This window comes from Ambystoma mexicanum, chromosome 5p (assembly GCF_040938575.1).
Source record: "Ambystoma mexicanum isolate Mex_15411 chromosome 5p, UKY_AmexF1_1, whole genome shotgun sequence".
In the NCBI taxonomy this organism is placed as follows: Eukaryota; Metazoa; Chordata; class Amphibia; order Caudata; family Ambystomatidae; genus Ambystoma; species Ambystoma mexicanum.
The window spans coordinates 944,030,185-944,055,048 of record NC_090930.1 but is presented as its reverse complement, the minus strand read 5'-3'; the positions used below and the strand labels follow the sequence as shown (position 1 = coordinate 944,055,048).

The 24,864-nt window shown below is 47.2% G+C and overlaps 1 protein-coding gene across 2 annotated transcripts in view; it reads left to right on the top strand.

Annotated features, from left to right (window-relative positions):
* Positions 1-24,864, top strand: part of TWSG1 (twisted gastrulation BMP signaling modulator 1) — a 283,080-nt gene that overhangs the window by 73,595 nt on the left and 184,621 nt on the right. For both annotated transcript variants that reach the window (XM_069613391.1, XM_069613392.1), the window contains exon 3: positions 9,227-9,326. In XM_069613391.1, the coding sequence (XP_069469492.1) occupies positions 9,227-9,326 (100 nt within the window). The remainder of the gene's footprint in view (positions 1-9,226; positions 9,327-24,864) is intronic.

Genomic DNA, 24,864 nt, shown 5'->3' with positions numbered 1-24,864 from the left:
TGCACTATACACTGTGCATGGAGGCCCTCTCAATTCAGAGGGGATTTTCAGAACTCAGTTCGATAAATTGGGTGTCTTCTCCCTGGGTGACCTGGTGCATGAGGGCAAATTCATTTCACTGGGATGCCTTGAAATGCTGTGGTTCCTGGAATGCAGTCTCCTTGTTGCTCTCTTATAGACTGCGGGAGGTGCTCTGGGAGCGGTGGAGTAATTTCCTTGCGATACCTGCCCCCTCGCCTCTGGCCCAATGTGTGACCAAACCTCCAAACCGTGCTGGCGTCGTTTCTGCACTATACAAGTTGATTAAATCACTATGCCCAGCCCTCGGGTGTTCAAAGCCAGATGAGATAGGGTCTTAGACACGCCTCTATTTGATAACTGATGGTGGGTGATTTGTACGTTCTCCAAGTAGATCTCGCTGAACTCCAGGTTCCGCCTTATACAGTTCAAGTTCCTTCACCAGTCATACCTTTCTCCCGCACAACTGCATAAGTATTAACCAGAGAGACGCATCCTGCCCACGTTGTGATGCAGTTCCTGCTGATTTTATACACATGGTTTGGAATTGTTGCCATATGCTGACCTTCAGGGAGGGGGTTTCTGGCACCATGGACAAAATTGTCCCTGGTTGTCCGTGTGACTCTGCAGTGGCCTGGCTTGTGGCTTGGTTTGATGTCACCAGTAAAACCGATAGGAAACTGTTGGCTATGTCCTCTGTGGTAGCTAAGGCCTTAATTGCTAAAACATGGAGGAGAACAACGCCGCCTGCAGTGAGGGAATGGGTTAATATGTTGAAGAATTGTGAAAAACGTAAATCGTTCTACTCCTCCATTCTTCCCCCAGGCCTACTGACTACTGGGGCCCCTTTCGATCATAACTCCTTGGCCTTCCCACCCCCGTGCCATGACTGGTATAAAGTTATAGATCGGACTGGTGATCGAGAGATTTTGAACACGATCTCCTCACGGATGGCACACTCAACGCATCAAAGCGATTTAAAATACCTCTTTTTGTAGTTGATGTCTCGCAGGCGAATTGATGTCATTGTCCCTGTCTCATTATTCCATTCCGTTTTATTTTTGTCATGTTTGCAGCTGAACAATGTTTTCGTTTATACATGCACCTTGTAGCAGGGTGGGATAAGTGTACAGGTTGTAACCACTGTATCAGTGGCTGTTTGCCTTTATGGCCTCCATCTGGTACATCGTAAAACGTTTCTACCGCAGTGTCAGACGGATTAGCCAGCACTGTTTCGGACCACGTGCCTTTAATCATCTTCACCAGCCTGACACATGCATTGTATTGTCCTCGATGCAATCCTACATCTTCCACCAGTGTATCAAATTCTATTCCCCTCCCATCTTGCCACACATCCCCGAGGGTCACTATACTTGCCGGTTCCTACTGCCTCCTGATGGTCCCCCTCAGTTGCGTGTCCATCCCTGCTAGTGCCACTAACGGCATCTGTGGGGACAACGGGAGCGGATTCCCCATTACCTGACAGGTTTGTTGCCACAAATTCCTCCCCAGGTCTAATAGTCTTGTCCTTCCCTTCTCCCTGCTGCGAGTGTGATAGCCACATCCATTCATTCAGAAAGTACAGGGTGCACTCACTCGCCTCTCAACAGTTTGGATTCTGGTATCGGAGGATCCGACAACCATCTTGTCATATATGGAAGTTGGCTGGCCAGGTAGTATACTTCAAAGTTAGGTAATATAACTCCCCCTTGTTCATACGAGTTCTGTAGCTTCCACAGCTCAATCCTATTCCTGGTGTTATGCCATATGAGCCCCCTACATATACTCTATAGTTTAGCAAAAAACGTTTAGGTATCATATGGGATGTTTGTGAAATAGTGTAATAATCTAGGCAATACCACCATCTTTATCAGTGCCACCCTCCCCATCATGGTCAGTAGTAGCTTGGCCCTAAATATCATACTGTTCTCAATTTTGGGCACTGCCTTATCTGTGTTTTGGTTATGTTCAGCTTCAACCCTGTTAAATACATCAATTCCCAGATATCTGAACTTCTCAGTTTCCCATCTTATCCGTAATACCAGCAGTTTATGTTGTGGTATTCCTACATATCAAACCAGGGGGAATAGCCTAGACTTTTTAGGGTTGACCGTTATACCAGACAACATTGCATAACACTCCATAACCTCCAAAATATATTGCAGGTTCTCTTCGGGATACTTAAAGTACAGTAGCATATCATCTGCGTACATCAATATCCGGTGTTGACCTCCCTTTTGTGCAGATCCCCACTTCCCCATATTGCTGTCTCAAGTATACCGCCAGGGGTTCCAATGCTAAGATAAAAAACATTGGGGACCACAGGCATTCCTGTCTGGTGCCTCTGCTCAGTTGCCACTGTTCTGATATGATTGCTCCCATTCTAACTCGAGCCAGTGGTTCGCTATATAGCATTTGGACCCATTTAAGGTATGCGGGACCGATACCATATTCCTTTAGAACCGCCATTAGCCAGGGCCATTTGACTGAGTCGAAAGCTTTCCCCCACGCCCAATGAGATTATCGCCACCTCTTGGGAACTCCCTTCTGTTTGTTCTATCATGTGGTGGAGTCTCCTGGGATAGTCTGGTATGCTCCTCCACGGGACATATCCTGTCTGATCCGGGTGTATAAGTTTGTTTATCACTGGTCTTAGCCTGTTGGCGAGCACTGCTGTGAGTATCTTACTATCTTGATTGACCAGCGAGAGTGGTCTGTATGACCGGCAGTCTGTGCTTGGTTTATTAGGTGTAAGGAGCGGGATGATGATCGCTTCTCTAAGGGACCCTGGCAATGTGCCTCTATCGAATGCCTCGTTTAACATTGCCAACATCGGGGGAGCAGTTCTGACCTGTATGTTTTGTAAAACTCACTCTGTAGTCCATCCGCCCCTGGGGCCTTATTAGTGGGTATTGACTTAACCACTTGTTCTAATTCTTCTAGCATTACGGGAGCCTCCAAGTTCTCTCTCTCCACTGCCTAGAGTTTGGGGAAATCAATCTCCGTTAATGTATCGAACACATCTAATACATCTGTTTCTTCGTCCTCGATTTTGTCCATATGCAGTGTATGAAAATATTCAAGGAAACATTTGTTAACTCCCTCCTGGGTATCTCGTATCTGCCCATCCATCCCCTGAATTGCTCTTATTGTTTGTTTGAGGGTCTCGCTTTTATATAACCAGGCCAGTAATCTTCCCGGTTTATCCCCTTCTGCGTGCTGCCTCTCTATATATTTCTTATAGTTGAGGTTGCATAATCTTTCCCAATGGTCCCTGCTGTTTGGCTGTAATTGGTGTATAGCTTTTGCCTCCTCTGGGGTTCTCACGCCCTCCTGCATTTTAGTCTCCACCTCCCTTTCTGCGTCATGCAATTCCTGTATTATGCCAACTTGCAGCCCTTTAGATTTTGAGATTGCTGCCCTCTTACTACCACCTTGGATGCCTCCCACAGTGTACCCACAGATTCTACACTTACCTGTGTTATGTTCAAAATACTCTTCTTTCTTCCCTTAGATCATCTTCAAACACTGTCTTTTAATGCCTCAGCCCTTAGTCTCCATGTCGGGATTCTCGCCCTAGGAGGCAAGTGCTGCCATGTCACGATCAACGGTGCATGGTCTGAGAGGACAGCTGCCTTGTATTCGGCTCTTGTCATTTCCCCCGTTAGCTCTGTTCTTACAAATCTATAATCCAATCGGGTGTGCAGTTTCCACGGGGAAGCGTAGTGCCAGTATTCTCTATTCTGTGGGTCTAGCATTCGCCACACATCCTCTTATCGATACTCCATTAACAACGTACCCAGGGCCCTCGCTGCCTGGCTAGGCCTTTCGCCCTTCTCATCCAACCTATCCAGCTTCAGGTGCAATATGCAATTAAAGTCCCCTCCCCATATCCCTATATCACTGCCCCATCCATATATGGGCTGATCTTGGCATACAGGTTTTTGAAGTAACCAGTGGTATCTTGATTTGGGGCATATGTGTAAACGATGTTCACTTCTTTATTTTCAAACATTCCTCTTATTAATACCCCTCTCCCGCCTGTGTCTATGGTGGACTGTACGTATGGTGCTATCCACGTTATGACCCCTCTAGCATACGCCGAGTATGTTGCTCCTATTGTAGTTCCTTGCCACCACCCCTTGCTTCTCTTTGGTCAGGTGAGTTTCTTGTAACAAGGTGATATCTATTTTCTGTCTTTTCAGGTACATCATGACCTTATTCCGTTTGATGCAAGTATTTAACCCCCTTACATTCCAGGTCACTATCTTCAGATCTCCCATCTCCCCCCTCAGCCCCTTATCCTTTTCTTACATATTGGCTTACGTGGCTTGTGTACGTAGGCTCACTACCTTTTAACTCCCCAAACTACCCCCCCTTACCCACCCTTGAAACTCCCCAACTTTTCCTCCACCCAACCCATCCCCAACTGCTGCACAGCTCTGTCACTGGATCTCCGGCTACCCCGCATCTAGTACTTTTCCTGGCCTCTGCCGGTACTTCGAACTCAGCAGGGCGATACCGCTCTACTGGTATCCTAACTAATGTAACTACTGGGGGTAAGAACGCATTCCCTCCATGTCTCCCGCATAAGTGCCACAGTCTACTACGCACATGTGCATTTTACGCCCTTCTGTGCACTTATTACATTTTATATTTTGTCCAGAGGCCCGTATGATGGGTGTGTATATATGGTATGACGTCCTTTCGTCGTGGGATGTTTTTTTGGGGGATTTTTACCGTGAATTTATTTCTGAAAAAAACCATCAAATTTTTTAGAAAATGGGGAGGAGGGGGTGGTTGTATGAAGAAATAAATCGCTGTAAAAAAACCCACAATGAAATGACATGGAACCCTATATATAGAGTTCAATATCTACATTCTCTTTTATGGATATGGCAAGCCCCTTTGGAGTTTGTTACTACTCTGTCCATATCAGTTTTGCAGCCACTAACTAACATCGACTATATCAGTAGTACAATATGGAAGAAAATCCGGTTCACTTATCCTGTCTGCTTATCCAGAGTCTGTCCCTCTGCCCCTGCCAGGCAACCCAGCGTGTCCAGCCAGCTCACCTCTTCCTCAGGTGTCTCGAAGAAAAACGCCTTGCTCTTATGTAAGACTTTCAATTTTGCTGGATACAGCAGCATGTATTTGAAGCCAGATTCCTGCAGCCGTCTCTTAACCGCCACGTAGTGTAGTCGTTGTCTCTGTACCAACAAGCTGTACTCTGGATACGCTGTAACGGTTGCTAACGCCCTGCTTATCATCCCACCTTTGCGGAAGTGCTCCAGAATCTCCCTGTCTTTGTAGTTCAGTATCTTGGCGATGATCGCCCAGGGAGGGGCGCCCGGTTGGGGTCTCCTAGTTAGGGCTCTGTGCGCCCTCTCCACTGTGAACCCTTGGGTGAGCGCTATTGCGCCTATCTCTTGTATCAGCATGTTCTCTACATAGTTTGTCGGGTCCATACCTTCTTCTCCTTCCGGGAGCCCCACCACACATGTTATTGCGTTGTGCCCGCCCTTCTGCCTCTTCTGCTCGGCTTTCCAGAGTGTGCACCTGTTGCTGCAATATATGAACCTCCTTGGTGTTGGCAGTGCTGGTATCGGTGTTGATTTTCACTTTGCTTTCTAAACCACTCGTGCGCTCCGCCAGCGCTCTGAAGTCCTGTCTCAGGAGGTTGACATCCACACTGACTGCATCAATTTTGAATTCCAATGAGGATTTTAATTGCCATGGCTGTGTCGAGCTTGCTCTCCCACAAGGATTTCAGTTCCGCTATGGCTTTCAGGATCTGTTGAACATTACGCGTTGGAGTGGTTGTTCCTCGTGTATCTCCCCGTGCGTGTGTGGACGAATCCGGTGATTGAGATGGTTTAGTGAAGATATCCATCGTGGGTTGCTTCCCTTAAACCTTGCTGATCTTGGACGCCATCACTTCTTCCGTATTGTACTTGCCGCTTTCGCTTACAGGGAGTCTTGTATCCAGCAATGGAGGCAGCCGCTGGTAACGCATGCCCTGCACCTATTCTGTACTCTCCGCCACATCTTGTACTACTCAGCGCCCATTCTCGTTGCAACGTGAGGTGTGCTGTATTCAAACTCTATAGTTAGTCCTTCATTCCATCTGCTGGGGCTCTTGTGACTCTTCAGCAGCTCCTTGCAGCCCCCCTAGCTGCTATTTGTTATACTTCGTCCTTAGTATCTCACAGGGTCAGTTCCACCTGTGGGCGGAGTGTTTTTCACAGGCTCATAGTGCTTGCGCCCAGTTTACTGCCTCAAAGTATGCCATCACGTCAGTGATGCATTCGTGTCGGGAGGTTACTTATGCCACCCGGGAATTCTTGGCTGTTCCAGTATCATACGCCGCACTTAATTTCTCCATCCCCATTTGGGTCACTGCGATTTGTCTTCTGCTGGCAGATACTGCTTCTGCACTCCACCCTGTGTTAACCCTACTGGGCTGTGTATGTCAGTCCAAAAGCAGCATTATATGACATGCCCTGTTTGTTCAGGTCCTTAGTGAGCCAGCAACGCCTTATTCCTCCTCTCTGATCCTTTGTTATGGCCTGCTAGCCTGTGTTGTGTAGGAATCGTCTTTCCTTTGGTTAACAGAATACCATCCTCGATGAAAATGTCAATGGCAGTTTCACTCTCTTCTCTCGCCAAGGTTCTGTGAAGTCCTGTGCTGGCTACAATGTTGTAACCAGCCTTATCTAAATAATGCAGTCTGCTTTACCGGATGCTACTGCTCCTGTCATCGCTTCTCAACAGCTGATCCTGTAGATCCGTCTGTCTCAGTGCATGCAGACTTCGTTTGTGTGAAGGTGTCCGTATGTATTTGTCACTGGGCTTGTATTTGTCTGCACTAATCCACAGGTGTGCACCACATTAGCAGGCGGTGACAGGCTCCATTCATTCCGCTCAAAGTGCAGGCCAGTCCCTTCCCGAATCCATTCAGTCCTTTGTTCTCAGGCTGAAGCTGGAGGCCATTTTCCTTTCCAGTCGCCCCAGTCCCCTTTCATCACCTTTCCTCCCGTAACTCAGTGCCACAGATCGGTTTGTTTTTACCAGGCAATCCACGTGTTCCCCATAGTTTCATACAGCTTCTGATGTATTTTCATGACACGTGATGTAGTTCAGGTAGCTGCAGCTTCAGGATCATAAGAGGATCAGCGGGAGACAGCCCAAGAGACGTCCTATTCCATGGCTGCGTAGCCACGCCCCCCCACCGCCCATGTCAAATAGTTTTGGGCGAAATGGCTGGTCATAGATGGAAAGAGCTGAAAAATACCTTACGGCCTCTCATTTGTGTGATAGTCCTAATCCATTCTGCACGAGAAAGAGCCGACATAACTCAACTGGATTCTCAATTGGCTCTGATATTGTATGGTAACAGCCCTCCAAGATGCCCATCACATAAGTTTTCAATTGCACCAAGAACATATTACGGCCTCCATTCATTTCTCGTAAGTTAGCTCCATATAAGGAACCTTCATGAGAAATTTCTATACATCCAAATATATTTAAAATGTTCCAATCAAAACTCGTTCTCAAAGAGGCTGACCCCAGTTTGTATCTAAGAGTATACATCTGGTCGCTGGGGGGCAAATGGAGCACCCGTTTCCATATTTTACCCTCCAAACGCACACAGTTTAATAGCTGGGAGTTTGGGATAGTGTCAAGTCCATAAAGCAATGATGGAACAACCTTTGCCTTATAATATTTAATTAGCGGGCTTATTGAAAATGTACAAAATGTCACATGTATTTTTTTTTCAGCTGAGATATCAGTGGGCTAAGTTTAACAGCGGGATTCTGCATCAACCACCTGTAATTGCTCTTACTTGCCCCATGTTTCTTGAAGATTAAAATGGTGACTTAACCAGGTTAACCGCTAAACCATTTGCGTCTGCATACTTCCCGAAGGCATTCAACAAACGCTGTAGTCATTTTGGTGTATAGTATAACAAGACAATGTCGTCTACATAGGCAATCCACTGGAGAGACTGTGCACCGATCTTCGGGCTCGCCAGTGAATGCCGTACTAAGGCTGCAGTAAGATCAGCTAAATGGAGGTTAAAGAAGCAGGGGCACTGGATGCACCCCTGCCTCGCACCTCCATCAGTTTTTATCTCTTCTGATAAAACACCCTGTGCATTCATTCTGACCCGTATAGTCGTTCCCTTGTATAAAATCAACAGGATCGCCAGGAGGCTTTTTGGAATTCCCCAGGTGTCCAATTTAGCCCAGAGATTTTCTCTGTTAACAGTATAAAACGTCCAGTCAGGCTCTGTAAACGTTTGGCCCTCTTTTTTATAACTCTGGCTTGAGATCACTGATATTACTATCCCATTACAGGAGGTCGAGAGAACCTTGCAAAAGCCAGTCTGAAATGTTCCCTATATTTTTCCCTCTTTTTCCAATTCTCCAAGTTTCTCAGCACAATTGATGCAAAAATCTTTCCATCCACATCTAGAAGGGCGATCGGTCGATAATTCGATTGATCCTGCTGATCGCCCTTCTTGTGGATGGGAATGCCGATTGCAGTCTTCCAGGAGACAGGAACCCTCTTGCATCTCAGAGCCTCCTTAAAGACGGCCATCAGAATTGATGCCCACAGGTCAGGGTTTGCTTTTAGAATTAGATTTGTAAGACCATTTGGGCCTGGTGCTCTTGAGGCAGACTATTTCATAATCTGCTCTTTTACCAAATCCCTATCCCTGGTAAATGTCCATGTTACTAGAGGTTTGTTGGAGCTTAACTTTCCCACCTGACCTTTAAAGAAGGCCCTAAAATAGTTACACCAGGAGCTGTCAGCAATGATGTTACTTTGAGATTTAGACTGAGAGCAGTTCCTATTGTTAAATAATTTCCAGAAATTGCAAGACAGTCATTTCAAAATGAGGCTCCACAGTTGTGTTTTCACAACTCTAAGATGTTTAATAACAACCAATTTGATATTGGCTGGGAAGCAAATACGCGACCATCGAATGGGACTCTCTGACTATAAAATGGGCTATGGAAATATGAAAATAACATCACCTGCCAAAGGTCAACTCTCATTACCCACCAGGCTACTTTGGTATGTTTATCCTGTTGAGTGGGAAATCTCATTGTTTTTACTGAAAGCTCTACAAGTACCACATTGGTGTAATGCTTTTAAGTTGCATTTGTCAAATACTGAGTCCTCTATGTTGCATTTGCAGGAGTTATGCCAGTGCCGCCCAACTGAGGGGAATTGCTCATGTTGCAAGGAATGTATGCTGTGCCTAGGCACACTTTGGGATGAGTGCTGCGACTGTGTGGGTAAGTTCTTTCACTGTATGTTGGATTAACTTTTTAGCTTATGCTTGATACTTGCCCGGTTTACACTGTAAACATAATACCATCCACACCAATGCAGAGGTTTGGCTGGCTCTTCCATTTTTCTCCTTCTTAGCTACTGGGGTCACGGTTTTGAGACCACCTGTTATAGTTACTGTAAGATTAAAATTCCAACATGGTAGTGTGTTGGTGTACTATAGGAATTGTCGTTAGTAGCCTCAGTTGAACTGCTAGATGGCATGTGCCCTCTCCACTGCTATTTGGCTTTACTGTGGGTATTGGGTAGATGGGGGAACCTTTTTGATAATTCCGATAAGGTACATTGGTAGCAGAGCATTTTGTGATGTACGTTCCTCCTGCCCTTTGTATGTACCATGGCTTTTTGTTTATTGTACATAACTTCTGCTTCACACAGCGTTTGATCCCTTGGCCACATTGCGTGCCCTGTTCCATAGATGGGTGTGCTCGGAGTCTTCAATTACTTTGAAGGATGGTAACATTGGTACGATTGATGAATTGTCATTCATCCTTTTATTGCTTCAGTGCGGCTTCATATAATATATATTGGCAGATTACCGAGCAGCACAGCAAGGAGCCTAAAGCAGTGGTAGATTTTCAGTGTCCAAGATTGCCTCACTGCACAGCAATACTTGGAGTTTAAAATGTTATTGCAGGTGATGTGAGCTTATCCAACTCAATTTAACACATCAATACAAAGTAAAGGTGATTAAAACAACCTTGATCAGGTCATGAACAACAGACCAGGGAGTCTTATGTCTGCAGTTGTCCACCAATCTTCCGGAATACATTCAGCGGAATTGTGAAGAAAGGAAGCAAATCTCACTTGTGCAAAGGGCAATTGAAAGTGTTATGTGAAGAACTGGGATTGACTCCCCTCTTAGGGCGAAGAACTCAGTCGAAAACACAATTTCTGGCCATATGGGTGTTGGACAGACTTTGGTATCTCCTGTTATGACTATAGCCAACAAGAACTCCTCCTTCAATCCAGGTAATGCTGAATTTCGTCTGAATGCCATAATCAAAGAAGACATACACATTTCTTTTGTTTCTGATGACGTACTTAAGAGTAGAACGGACTGCAAATGGATGAGACTCCTACAGGGGGGGGGCACTAATCCCTATGCAGAGGCGAGCATCTGTGGAGATGTCCTGGAGGGGCAGAGCCATGCAAGGCCATGGTACCGGCAGTGGTGTGGAGGAGGAGAGAAACGCTAGCTGGAGGCTATAAGCCATGTGTTCTGACCGAGCGAGAGGATTTGGTCAGGAGAAAGACTGAGACAAACACAACTTGTGGCAGACCACGTGAGAGCAGTAGTGGGCCCGGTGAGTGAGAACTTTAGTTTAGTGTATTCATTTGTATTGCGTACCAGACCGAGGGTATGAGGGCGCAGGAGCAACAAGGTTATTCACAGCTTGGTTACAAGTTACAATGCATTACAATAATTACAATGGGACAATGGATGGTTGAAGCAGTCACAATAAAGGCAAGAGTTTGCAGATTTACAAGTATACATATTTACATAGTTTATAGCGGTGAGGTGGGTTGGGTGGTATTAGCGGTCATTGTTCTTTATCCAATGTATATAGTTGCGTCTAAAGTGTGTGTAGGTTTGGGGTGTCCTTAGAGAGGGTGGTAGGGAGTTCCAATGTTGGGCTGCTTTCACCTGGAAGCTGTTGCCACCCATTTTGGTGCGTTTGAACCTGGGAACTGTGAGTAGATTTGCATTGGAGGTTCTAGTAGGTCTATTGGAAGTGTATTTACTTATTCTATCGACTAAATAGCGGGGGACAGCGTTGTTGAGGCGTTTGTATGTTAGTGAGGCTACTTTGAGCTGGATTGTATCTGTAGTGTTGAGCCAATTATGGGCTCTCCTAATGTTAGAGATGTGTTCTCTCTTGGGGATGCTTAGCGCTGCTCTGAGAGCGTTGTTTTGTAGCGTCTGTATTTTGTTAGTAACCTGTTTGCTAGCTCCTACGTAGAGGGCATTAAAATAGTCCAGTTTTGATAATACAAGGGCTCTGGCTAACGTAATGCAGCTGTGGGTGGATAAGAAGGATTTGGCTGCTCTTATAAGCTTACATGTGTAGGCCGTGGAGGATGCCATAGAACTGACTTGTTTATGGAAGGAGAGGGAGGAGTCCATGTATATTCCTAAGGTTTTCACTTCCTTGGCTACTTTGATCAGGTTCCCGTGTATAATGAAGCTGGTGTAGTTGTGGTCCAATTTGGTTAGGTTTGCGGTGGACCCAAGTATGATGAGTTCAGTCTTGTCATCATTCAGGCATAGACTGTGAGAAGCCATCCATGCCTGGATGATGAAGTACACCTTGTTCACCAAGGCCAAATCATGGTTGTAATCTCCCGTCAACGGGATGAGGATCTGGGTATCATCGGCGTAATTAGTGTAGGTGATACCCAGACCACCTGGCTTTGTGAACACGTTGTACAGTGTAGGGGAGACGCATGAACCCTGGGGGACTCCGCATGTGATGGGGATGGGGTCGGCGGCAGCTATGGTGGAGAAGACAGGCATGGATCTGTTGCTGAGGAATGACTCGATCCAGCTGATGGCTTCTTGGGAGAAGTGGGCAGCTGAATCCAAGTGATTGCATAAGATTTTGTGATCAACTAGATCCAATGCCGCGGAGAGGTCAAGGAGAAGCAATAAAGCAGTTTTCCCATTGTCTCTAAGAGTGTAAATTTGAGCCTTCAGGTTGATAAGGGCCGTTTCTGTCCCGTGTTGGGTTCTGAAGCCTGATTGCCGAATACCGAGTAGATGGTTTATTTCAAGGTATTTTTGGATTTGTTGGTAGGCTGTCTTGTCTAATATCTTGAGCAGGAAAGGGACGGTGGTAATAGGTCTGTAGTTGGTAGGGGTGGATGGGTCAAGAGAGGGCTTTTGAGAAGGGGGAGGACCCAGGACTCTTTGAGGCTGCGGGGGACGGTACCTGAGGAGAAGGAGGCGTTAATGAGTCTGGTGATGAATGGCGAGAGGTCTCTTGCCGCATCTTTAATAATTTGTGGGGGGCAAAGGTCGCCCTGACAGTTAGATGGTTTTAGGCTGAGAATGATTTTTTCCACTTCAAGAGTGGAGACTTTGGAGAAGCTGAAGCGAGTGGGGTTGGGAAAAGGGTGTTTGGGTGTGGGGCGCGGGGCAGTATTAGTGGGGTTGGTTGGTTGGTTGAGCTATGGAATCTTTCTTATTTTAAATTTTAGTTTGTAGGCCTGTGACTCTGTTTAGGGCATTTTGGACACTGGTTCACCATGGTTTGTCCTTCACACAAGTGTCTGGGGTTAGCACAGGTGTTTCCAGCTCTTTAATGATCGTAAACGGCTCTTTGGTGCTGGAGTTGGATTGTGCAATTCTCTGGTTGTAAGACTCTTGTTTGGCAGCTATGATTTCTTTTTTGTAGTTGGACGTTATTTTATTGAGCAATATTTTGTTATGGTCTGTGGGAGATTGTCTCCAGGCTTGTTCCTTTTTGCGTTTTTCTAATCGAAGAGTTTTAAGGTGTCTAGAGAACCAGTGGTTGAGAAGCTTTTTCGGTTTACATTTTCTTAGTTTTAATGGTGCAGTGGAGTCTAAGGCTGTGCGCATGGTTTTGTTATAGCCTTCTACAAAAAAAAGGTCATAGGGGTTGGAAGTAGCAGGGAGTTGGTTAAGTGTAGGGAGGATGAGCGGGATCAGTTTTTCCACTGTGATATTTTTTTTTACTTCTCGTGGTGATGGCTGAGGCTAGCACATTGTTGGTGATGGGGCTCGAGGCTTCAAGGGTAAAGGAGAGGAGATGGTGGTCGGACCGTGGTTGATGGGAGTTATCGGTGATGGAGGCTGCGCAGTTGTAGTCTGCTACCCAGTCGAGGGTTCTCCCTTTGTTATGGGTGGGGCCAGATACTTTTTGGGTAAAGCCTAATTCAGACAGAGTATTGTTGATGAGGGTAGCCTGGTGATCTTTAGGGTCTTTAAAGCCTAGGTTGAAGTCTCCTAAGAGGAGGCTCTGGGAGGTGTTTTTTAGGTTATTGGTGAGGATGGTGCTGAGGTCATCCTCGAAGGATCCCAAGGGTCCGGGAGGTCTGTAGAGTAAGTGAATGGATATTGTTTGGGAGTTAGTAGTTGGCAGCTTAGCTGCGAGTGATTCACATGATGGGAGGTGGGTAGAGGAGTCAAGTCTAATGTTGAGATGTGTTTTGGCAATTACGGCCAGGCCACGGCCTCTAGATTCTGTTCTATCTGCTCGGAGGATGATGTAGTCGTCGGGGATGGCTAACGAGAGGGCTGGACCTGCGGCTGCGTGGAGCCAGGACTCGGTTATGGCTAAGAAATCTAGATCTTCTGCCAGAATGAGGTCTGCTATATCTGTAGCGTGGGCTATTCTAGAGCGTGCATTAATGAGGGCGCCTTTTATAGGTGGGGCGGTAGTCTTAGTGGGGGTGGGGATGGTGGCTGTGTTGTAAGTTTTGTCTTTGGTCGTAGTATTAGGTGGGCTGGACTTGGGTCTTTCCAACGTAAGGTTGGCGCAGGTGCTAATGGTAGTGGTACGGTTAGTCAGTTTGGACTGGATAGAGTCCCTGGCTCGAGGCTCGTATAGTTTAGGTAGTCTGGACCGTAATCTGGTATTTCCTACAGAGAGTCTGCATGGTAGGGAGAATTGGAGCAGCATGGTTTTGGCGTAGGGCTCTATGGGGGGTGGTGGAATGGTGCCTATGGTGGCCAGGCTCAGGTTGGAACTAGGAGGGCATGAAGAATGAATAAGGTGGAGAATAGTTCTCGACAATATTGAGTAGATGCCTGGTAGGAACATTTTGTTGGTGGTGGGTGGCCTAGTTGGTGGTTGGGTGTGTGGCAATCAGCAGGAGGGCCGGGGGTTAGCAGATACTGCATATGTGGCTGGGTATTGTGGTCAAGTAGCAGTTAGCTAGCAATCAATTGGTAAAGCAAGTAGTGACTAAGGGCAGTGGGACTGCAATTGCACAGGATAAGCGAGATAGGCACATAGGCTAGCAAGTACAGATATTCACCCCCCATGGCTATGCAGCACAATAAAAAGCCTAGATGCTATGGGTGCTAACACAATGCCTATATTCGAATTAAGTAAGCTGACACAATGGCTAGAATCGAATTACAAGTGAGCTGGTACAGTGTCTTAAGATCATTTTCTATGGTGCACACCATACGGATGGAATCGATTTTTAGTAATGGGTCAGGCATAGACTGGTGGTGGCTGGGTAATAGTCAATACAGCATGAGTACAATACGTAGGGGGATTGTAAAGGTTGGTAGAGGTGGCAATCATGGCGAGAGTCAAAGTGGTGCTCGGGTGCAACGATTCACCATATGGGTAATCAATAATAGGCAATAGAGGTAAATGTAGTGTTTTACGGTCACTGAAACTTGTGGGGCGACATCCCGTAGTAGGTGGCACCTGTGTGCAGAGGGGCAGCGTATCCCGCAGGTAGCAGGGACCAGCAGGGACAGGCTTGGACAGGTGGTGGCCTTTCCGACGCGGGCCTTCCTGGAAAGTGGGCCGGCTCCCGCCTCCGTTCTCCTATTGGTCCAAATGAAGGGCGATGCAGCCAATCGGTGTACGGCTCGCCGAAAGGCAGGTGAGGACTGTAGGCTTACAACTGATGTCGAGACCAGAGGGAAGAAGGGAGCCCGGGTCCCTGAGCTCCACACGTCGAGTGCCTTTGCTGCCAAGACGAGCACCAACAGGGAAGCAAATGCTCCCAAACTCCAGTGAGGGATATGAACTTAGGTTCCCAAGATTGACAAAAACAAGGAAGTTAAGGAGACTGGATAATTAAAAACAGAAAGAACCCCGGCTGGGAAAGCCAATAAAGGTACGAGTTGAGAGAACTGAACGGGCACACCCTGTTTAAAGCAGAGTGAAAGAGCTGTGTGTTCTTTATGCCAAGGCTGGGAAAGCCGACAAAGGTACGAGGAACCAATAAAGCCGGATGAGCATGCATCCTATGTAAAGTAAATTGAATGGAGTATGAACACTTTGCAGCAAGGCTGTAAAAGCCAATTAGATTACCGGAACCTGGAGCACCAGAGCAAGCAGATGCCCTACGTCTAATAAGCTGATTGAGAGCCAGTCCGCCTACCAAAGAGTCACTGGTCTTTGGGGAGTTCAAGTGCCACAAAGGGTGGGCATATAGAGATCTGTGTTCAGAAATCCTGGAGGGATTTGAACACTTGTCAAAATCTGAAGAAAGTGATATAAGGAGAATCCTTCTTTTCCTAAGGGCGAAGAGAAAAGAGTACAGAGAATATTTGTCTTTTTTTAATCCACAGAATCTACAAGAAGACTGAACTGTGTCATTAGAGTTTGGAGCAGGTAGAAGCCACAGACTAGGGCTGTTGCTCCGGCCTCTTTTTTCTTGTAGTTGGACTTTCTAAAGTGGTAGGGCAAGTTTACTAGGGTGTGGACCCGGAACTATTTGTTTTGGGACTTCGACAAACACCCTTAGTTTTGTGTTTTTCGAAGGTAGGGAACTTCCCTCACAACAGGAGGGTTAGATGGGAATTTTTCTTTCGTTTTTGAATACCCTTGAACCATGACACAATGTAGACGGGATGCCTTCTTCTAGTTCGCCACAGTGATTAATTCACCCCAAACATATAGGTTTGTGAATGCTGTGAAATCAGCAAATCACATCCATACAGGTGCAAATTAATACTTGGCTTTTAGCAGGCAATGTTAAATAAATAAAACCCACATTTACAACGGTTTGTCTTTGTAAATTTGTAAATGTGGAGGGTACATTTATTTGTAAAGACCGCTTGGGAGCAAATAGACTTGCCTTCTACATTTGCAAAGCCAAACCTTTTGGCTTTGCCATTCTTTTTTTGTTTATTTTTTTAGATTTGCAAATTAAGATATTTTTAAATTCTTTAATTTCACAATACCTGCCAAGATGGCATGGTCTCTGTTTGCTTTGCAATCTTCCTGTATTTTAAATTTCTCAGACCAGCGCATATCGTGCATGCTTCAGAAATTGGCCATATCATTTGCATATACATAAAATCCTGTTTGGATTAGACACTAATGCTTTTTTCTGTAAATCGGCTGTTTTCAGATAGGTTGGATGTGATGCTGGAAATGCCTTGTGGAGGGACAGGGCCTCCTAGTCCTTGTCCTACCACTTCTTTGTGTGTGTTTTCTGCCACTGCGGTCCCGTCTGGACTTCTGGCAGTGAAGCTCTTCATTTTTCCTTTTGGTGAACAGCCATGGGATACCCTTATGGCACCCATGGGTGGGGTACACCCTTGTACCTCTTGTGTGTTTTTAGACACCTGTGCTGCCCGCAGGGCATGGGCTGGTGGCAGCTACATGCTGACTTGACAGTGGCTCCTGGTGTCCTCCATTTTTGGGGCACCCAGGCCTTGCTGTAGGAATCAATGGATTCCCGGACAAAGGCAAGATTGCCGCTGTAGCCTCTTGGTTTCTATTGCCTTTACACCTGGTTTCCCAAAATCGTGGGGAGCCCTGACCCTGTCCCTTTCTCCCCGAGTGGCTGTTGGGTTGAAAAAAACATATATGGCTCCGGGGGTGCCTCCTGCCAGACTGACTGGACTTCCCAGGGTTGTATGTACATCCTCGGGTGGGACCTGTTCGAATGGAGTCTGAAGTGAACCCCCATTCTGTGATGTGGGTGTCTGGTTTTGGTTGTGTGACACAATGCAGGGGCCAGCCCTGACTGAAACTGGAGTGAATGCAGTGTAGTGTTCTGAAAGGCTTGGTGCTTACTCCAATCCACAGTCTGTGTTATGGTTGTCTGGTTTGGGTGAATGGCCTGAATGCCTGTGAGCCTGATTCGCTGCCTTCATGACATGAATGCACTTGTGTATTATTGGCTGACTCAGCCTGGCACAGCCTGAGTGAATGGGGAGCAAATGTGTATAACTAAGGACCCCTCACTCAAGAATTTGTTTTGAAGCTGAAACATGAAGCTTGAACCCTGGGTCCAGTCTGAAGGAGTCTGCAGCTGCATTTTTTAAAGGAATCCAAAGAATGCTGATCTGACCCACGGACTAAATCAAGAGGACCTGGATAGGTGAACTCTTCCGGAGTTACGAGGTACCATCATGCACTTGCTACTCTTAATCAGCAGTACCCTGGAAGCCAGTCCTGTTTGCCTTTCATCCAGAGAAGGGGTCTTTGTGAGTCCAGAAGAGGCGCGCTTGGACATCTCGATCCGAAGAAGTCGTCACTGAAAGGTATCCTAGGTCTTATCCTCGGACTCCACAGCAAGTTTCACCTTCATGGCACTTCCACAGCTGGAGTAACGACTCGCCAACAGGGAGCACAGCGGAAACCGAAAGGACTGCCTTTCTGACACTGCCTGGTTCCTTTTTTCCTCTTGGCCTCGACATCCCAGTGACTCCTTCTTGCAAAGGGGGGGGGGGCCCATCTTCAAGGGGTCCTGTCGAGTAAAGCCAAGCAACTCCTCTACTTTGCCTGCCAAGGCGCCAAAGGTACTGTGACGAGGAAGAGCATCTCCCAGCCTCAGGAATGATCCTGGGGGGCCCAGATTTATCTAGGATCCTGTTCTCCTGTTGCATCGTAGGTACTTTGGGGTAGTGGAACCTGTGAAGTAAAGTGGAACATTATCGAACATTTATGGACTGGACTGTAATAGACCAGATAAGGTACACCCTTGCAGGTTGCCAAAATGGGGGGAATCCTCACACAGTATCACTATTTAAGTCTACAAGTATACTGCCTATGTTCTGAAACTAATCTGCCTTTCTCCTTTGATCTATGCAGTCACCCCTTGCTTAGCAATTGACATGCTTTTTAAAGACTGTCAGCAGTATGGGCATTTTTCATGAATCGAAGTATTGTGTGGTACCACATAGAGTATATATAGTATTGCCATTATTCGAATAGTATTGCCAAAATACAAAATGTTATTTATATGTATACATTTAGCTGAACATTATTTTATATAAAGAATCTGTTTTATCACCTAATATAGTGTGTGGACATTCCTTTATGGGGGTTTGAGGATTCGCTGTACTAAAGAACCAGCCCGCCTCACCCCCTGAGATCTTAATCCTTGGTTGCTCGTATAGAGAACCTTGGCTGGGGTGCTCTGTGCCTTGGCCCCAACCATACCTGGCAGAAGTACAGATACACCCCCCTCCAGTCTTTACAATGGGTTACAAAGGGTTGAATGGAGAGAACTAAGTGATTGGATGGTGGTTTGAGAATTAATATGCGACCCATGGTGTTAAAATCTCTCGCAATACTGCTACTCGTATTCACACCATGTCTTCTACTCAATATATCAAGTTGCTTTAATAAAGGAGATGCATGCCACAGTGCCTGGCCGTTTTGTAAATCTTTATGCAAACCATTGCAAGGTCTTGCAAAACACTCTAACTTAAAATATTCCCCTCTAATACAATTTAAGACTTCCATGTTATGGCTGGGTCGGTTTTTACAATAAGGGCACAAGGCCAGGGCACGGTATAACTCCCCTCAGGTTAGTGTGAAATGCCAGAAAATTGTCCACCATGGCTAGTGCAGCTGAACTTGCAGACAGAGCCTAAGGATGCATTAGCAAAGACTCTGTCCTGCTCCTCTTTCTTTCCTTCCTTCTCCGAGGAGCTTATGGTGGGTCATCCAATCTCCTTAATAGCAGGGTGGTGATGGGCCTGCTGCTTAGCTAAATGTACATGCCAGGTGCCCCCTCTCAAAGTCAGTCCCAGTCCTGAAGCCAATCGACCCTGGTTTGCGAGGGCAGTGTTTCTGTATTTATCCAGACAGTGATGAGGAACATTGACCAGTGAAGTAGGCTGTTTTGAAAAAGTAGATCTTTATATGTTGCTTTATGTTAAACACAATTGAGTTTGGTCTTTGTATCTTGTAGAGGTCACCTCCCTGTATCTTGTAGAGGTCACCTCCCTCTTTCTAATGCTATTCTGCACCATTTAAAGGAAGCCTATTCTGCTGTACTTCAGGAGTTCAAATTCTTGACACATACATTAACCGTACGTTTTTTATGGGGGAGTCTGAAGACTAAATCGGCTTAGATGACTTGCTTGCGCTCAATAGAGAAGGCAAGTACGGATGGGGTGGGACAGACGAGAACTTCATTGAATGTGACATGGGCCAAGATGTGCACCTGGATCGACAGTTATTCTGTTTGGGTTGGATGCATGCAATGTGGGAAGAGCAGATTTTTAAAGAGCCAGGTCTGGCCAACTTTGAGGAACACTAGAATTTTCAGTCGAGTAATGTATGGTTACTTATCATATCTAACTGATGTCTGCCCCAACGGGTGGCAACTGAAACAGCAGGGGAAATCCCATATGGGGGGGAATATACACATAATTGAGCTGTGTTTTGTTTGTATGATCATCAATGTAGAAATTAAACTCCTCAACAGCAAGCAAAAGGCCCAAAAATAGGCCTTTCAAACTTATAATGAAATGGATTGATTAGAACAATAACTGCATCAAACAAGCCTCATGATGCTTTCATCATTGCCGAGAAGTTGCTCCAATGTATGTTTGAATGCACAGAAGGGAACTTTGCTGTGAAGCTATTGTGGTAGATTATTGCATTGTTGTTCTTCTCCCTTGGGAATGAACATTTGGAGTGATGGAATGGTTGGATGTTAATAAATTGTAGAAATGTTTTGCTGGAGCTGGCATTCAACCATGTCTCAGTTAAATCATGCAACCGCAGAGCATTTTTACCACATACCTGGATTTCAGTAGTGTGCATGTTAGAGGAAAATGGGCATTTGAAAAACAGGATACCAGACTGGAGGGTTTAGTCAAGGGGTGACCCATACAAAGTAGAAGTTGTCGTTGGTGTCTATGCAAAGTGTTGGTAAAGAAAGGGAAACATCAACTCACACTACGGAAATTTGAAAGGAACTTAGAATTGGTAACAATCTGGGCTTACTGATCTACGTCACCCTCCTCATGGTGTACAGCAACCTCAAAAATAATTGTGCTACTTAGGCTGATACTTTTATTGTATTTATTTTTTTACATTTGTATAGTGCACAAACGGCCCATGGGCATCATGGCGCTGTTCATTGCAGGGAGCTTAGTTACAGGGAGGTACAATATAAATATTTTACATTAACACATTAATGCAGTCAGCTAGTTGCACATACATTTGCAGGTTTGACAGGAGACGTGGCGAGAAGTCCTATAGGGACTGTGGTGGTGTTCAGGCGAACAGAGTGTTTTTCATGGCCTTGCGTAATGAGTGACGCTTCGGCAGGAAGCGTAATAGGAAGGGTGTTCCAGTGTAGGGAGGCAAGGTAGGGGAAACTGGCGCCTCCTGCCCTGGCTCTTTACCCTGGGCACGGTAAGCATGTTTGTGTAAGGTGTTCTGGTTGGCCTTGTAGATGTGGCGTGGTGGATTCTTTGTGATAGGTAAGCTGGTGCAGATGGGTGGATGCATTTATGGGTAAGAGTCAGGGCTTTGAATATTGGGAGCCAGTCCTTTATCGGGAGCCAGTCGGCTGCTTTTCTAGCGGCCGAGATGTTTCCTTTTAGAGATACCTTGGGCTGCACGCAGAGCACTGTTCTGGATTACTTGCAGTTTTTCTAGATTTTTAGTGGAGGTCCCTAGGAAGAGTAAGTTACAGTAGTCCATCCTGAAGCTGGTGATGGCTCTGGCTATGTTGGTGTAGTTCTCTTTGAAGATAAAGGGCCTGGAATGGTTAATGAGTTTTGCATGGTAGGCTGCAGAAGAGGCAATTGCATTGACTTGTCTCGTCATGGATAGGTTGGAATCCAGATAGACTCCCAAGGGTTTTCAGTGTGTCGGATACTGGGATTTTGATGGAGTCAATGGTGAAGTGGCTGAACTGGGTGTCAAGATTTTTGAGAGTCAGTGGATCCTACCAGTAGGCGTGCTGTCTTGTCGGAGTTAAGGCAGAGTCCGTTGACAGCCATCCATGGTTGGATGGTGTTGTAGATGTTGTTAAGAGTCGTGGAGTCTGTGTCATAGTTGCCTGTGAGAGTGAGGAGGATCTGAGTATCGTCAGCGTAGTTGGTGTAGGAGATACCCATGGCGTCAAGGATGATAAAGAGGGGGCGTGTAAAGATGTTGTAGAGAGTAGGGGAGAGGCAGGAGCCTTGGGGCACTCCGCAGAGCATGATGGTGGGTGAGGCCGAGGCTAGATAAGAGAAAACATGCATGGTCCTACCTTGTAAGAAGGAGGTGATCCATGCAGTGGCATCGGGGGAGAATTTGGCTGTGGAGGTGAGGTGATGGCATAGGACATTATGGTCTACGAGGTCAAATGCCGCAGAGAGGTCCAGAAGTAGGAGTAAGGGCGGTTTACCTTGGTCTCTCATCGGCCATCTGGTTTTTGAGGTCAAGTAGGGCGGTCTCTGTTCCGTGCCTGGGGCGAAAGCCAGATTGTCATAACCCTAGGAGTTTGTTCTCTTCTATGAAGTGTTGCGCTTGCAAGTACGCTGCTTTATCCAATATCTTAAGTAGGGGTCGGACCCAGGCTTCCTTGAGGCAAGAGGGGACTTTCCCTGTAGCAAAAGAAGCGTTGACAAAGGCTGTTAAGAATGGAGCGAGTGTCAGCACAGCCCTTAATAATTGCGGCCGGGCAGGAGTCACCCTTGCAGTTGGAAGGCTTTATAGTTTTCATGAGGTTGATTTATGTCCTGGTCCTGTATGGCCTGAAATGAGAAAAGCGGAGAGGTGTCAGGAGGAGAGGAGGGGGTTGGGGTGTGAGGGCTGGTGAGCGCGTGCTTGGTGTTCAGGATTTTTGTTTGTAGTGAATTTAGCTTGTTACACATGGCTGTTTGGATGTCATCACACCACGTCTTGTCTTGAGTGAAATTTTGGGGGGTTGGTGTGGGGGTCTCTAGTTCTCTGAATATGGAGAACATTTCTTTTCTGTTAGACTTGGCGTCAGATTCTGGTTTCAAAGGATTTAGCTTTGGCGTGAATGATGGCTTTCTTGTACTCCTTTGAGCGTGCTTTAAAATCTTGTTTCTTTCTCCACGTTAGGGCGGCACGTTTGTCAGTACAGAGTTTGGGTGAACCATGCATTGGTGTGGCTAGTGGGTTTGGATTTTCGAGGTTTGAGTGGGGCGATGGAGTTGATCGCTGCTGTGATAGCGGTGTCATACTCTTGGGAGAGGGCTTCTGGGCCATTGGAGAAGGGTGGTCTAAAGGTTGGTCCCTGGAGGAATGGTAGGAGTCTTTCTTTCATGAGTTGGCAGGCACTTCTTGTGAGCGTGTGAGGAAGAGGGTTAGAAGGGGGAGGGGAGGTTCTGGCAGTGGGGATGCCAAAGGTGATGACGTGGTGATCGGACCATGGGGCAGGGGTATTTCCTGTGATTGAAAGAGGCCAATTGTGTTGGGCGATCCAATCCAGTGTTCTGCCTAGCGTGTGGGTGGGGTCTGTGATAGTTTTTGAATCCTAAGGTCTTGAGGGCTGAGTTGAGCGATTTCGTGGAGGGGTCTTTGGTGTCATTGAGACCTGGGTTAATGTCGCAGAGTAGGATGGCTTTGGTTGTTTTTTAGATTATCTGCCAGGAGGTGGGTGAGGGAGGCCTGAAAGTTGCCTATGGGGCCTGGAGGGCGGTAGACAAGGTGCAGGGTGATGGTACAGTGATTGGATAAGCTGAATTTCAGTTGGAGATAATCGCTGTTATTGTTCATGGTTTTATCCATCTTTCTGATGGCGAGGAAGTCTTGGGCTATTAGGGCAACGTCTCCACCTTTTGGATGGGCGATTTTGTCTGGTGACTGTATAGCCTGGTGGGAGTGCAAGGGATGGGGCAGGGCCAGGGGCTTCATGTAACCAGGTTTCAGTAACCATAAGGAGATCTAGGTTGTGAGTGGTGATGAGGTCATGTATGTCTAGGGCGTGGGCGTTAATGTAGCGGCCATTGATCAAGGCGCACTTGAGATGGGATCCTAGGGTGGACGTGGCTATGAGGGGTAGGTGCAGTGGGAGGGGTAGAGGCATCGGTGGTGGTGGTGGTGGTGGGTATGGCATGTACAACATTGAGGGTCCCATTGCCAGGGGTCATAGACACAGGCATAGTAGCGTACAGGTCAATAAAATGTGGGATGGGGGTAGAGGATTGTGGCATCTCAGAAATTGCATTGTGGGTCCCATTTTCAGGGGTGGCAGACACAAGTATGGTGGCATCCAACACATTACACTTCAAATTGGTGATAGAAGAATGTGGTATCACAGAAATGGCATTGGGGGGGGGGGGTCCCATTTTCAGCGGTGGCAGACACAGGTATGGTGCATTCAACATATTACGATAATGGGAGTCTTGATTTTGGTTAGGTGAGAGGTGCGGGTAGGCTTGAGAGCCTCCGCCTTTCAGTCAGATTTGAAGTAGCTGGTGGCCATTGCTTGCAAGGCGGCGAGTGCGTTTGCGTTGTGTGCCGGTGCCTGGGTTCGGGATTGTAGGCAGCCGTTGCGGGCACTCGTGGGGGTGGGGGGTGGCTGTGATTGGAGTGGGGGCGCATATGTGCGTACGCGTAAATCTCGATTGCCTAGTGGTAAGGGAGGCACTGTTGAGGAGCGGGTGGAATCGGGGCTCCTTACCTTGTGGAAAGATCAGGCCTCTGCGGCAGGCGGTGGTAGCAGGCGGGCAAAGAGTAGATAAGATCTTGGGAGGTGGCCTTTCCTCACGGCCTTCCCTGCTCGGCTTTGCCTCTCTGCCCTCTCCCTCTCCATTTAAAGCTGGAGGGGAGGGGCAGGCTGAGAGAGGCATCAAATGGGCGCTCGGGCCAGCGGCGGGAACTCTGGCTGGCTTCATTGTTGTGATTTCAGGATGCAGGGCCTCTGGGCAGGCAACGAACATCGAAGGGTAAATGGGACACTCGGACGTTCCAAAATGTATCGGATTAGCTTCCAGCTGATCCGTGTGTGAGTCTGCTCGCAGCAGAGCAGATAAGAGGTTAGGAGGTGGCCTTTCCTCACGGCCTTCCCTGCTCGGCTTTCACTCTCGCCCTCTTCCCCCTCCATTTAATGCAGATGGGGAGGGGCAGGCTGAGAGAGGCATCAAATAGTCGCTTGGGCCCGCCATTTACCATGTAGGTATACTGTCCCCAAGCACAGCGGCAGCGCCAGGGAGCCCCTGGCAGCGTCCCCTTCCCCCTGGGGAGGGAAATTCTGTAACGCAGTCCAGCCAGCGCTCCAGGATGGGTGGGGGTGATGTCCATGGCCTTGGGCGGCTGTCTCTCATGTGGGTTGACCATCCCCAAGTGCACCGACCCAGGGAGCCCCGGCAGGTCCCCAACCTTTCCCGGAGGTATATTCTGTAATGCATCCCAGCCAGACCTCCAGGATGGTCGTGGCTAATGTCCCTGGCCTTGGGCGGCTGTCTTCCATGTGGGTTGACCATCCCAAAGTGCAGTGGCAGTCCCAGGGAGCCTCAGCAGGGTACCTGTCCTTTCCCAGAGGGAGAAGCTGTAACGCAACCCAGACAGAGCTCCAGGGTGGTGGTGGGAGTGGGGGGGGGAGGGGAGG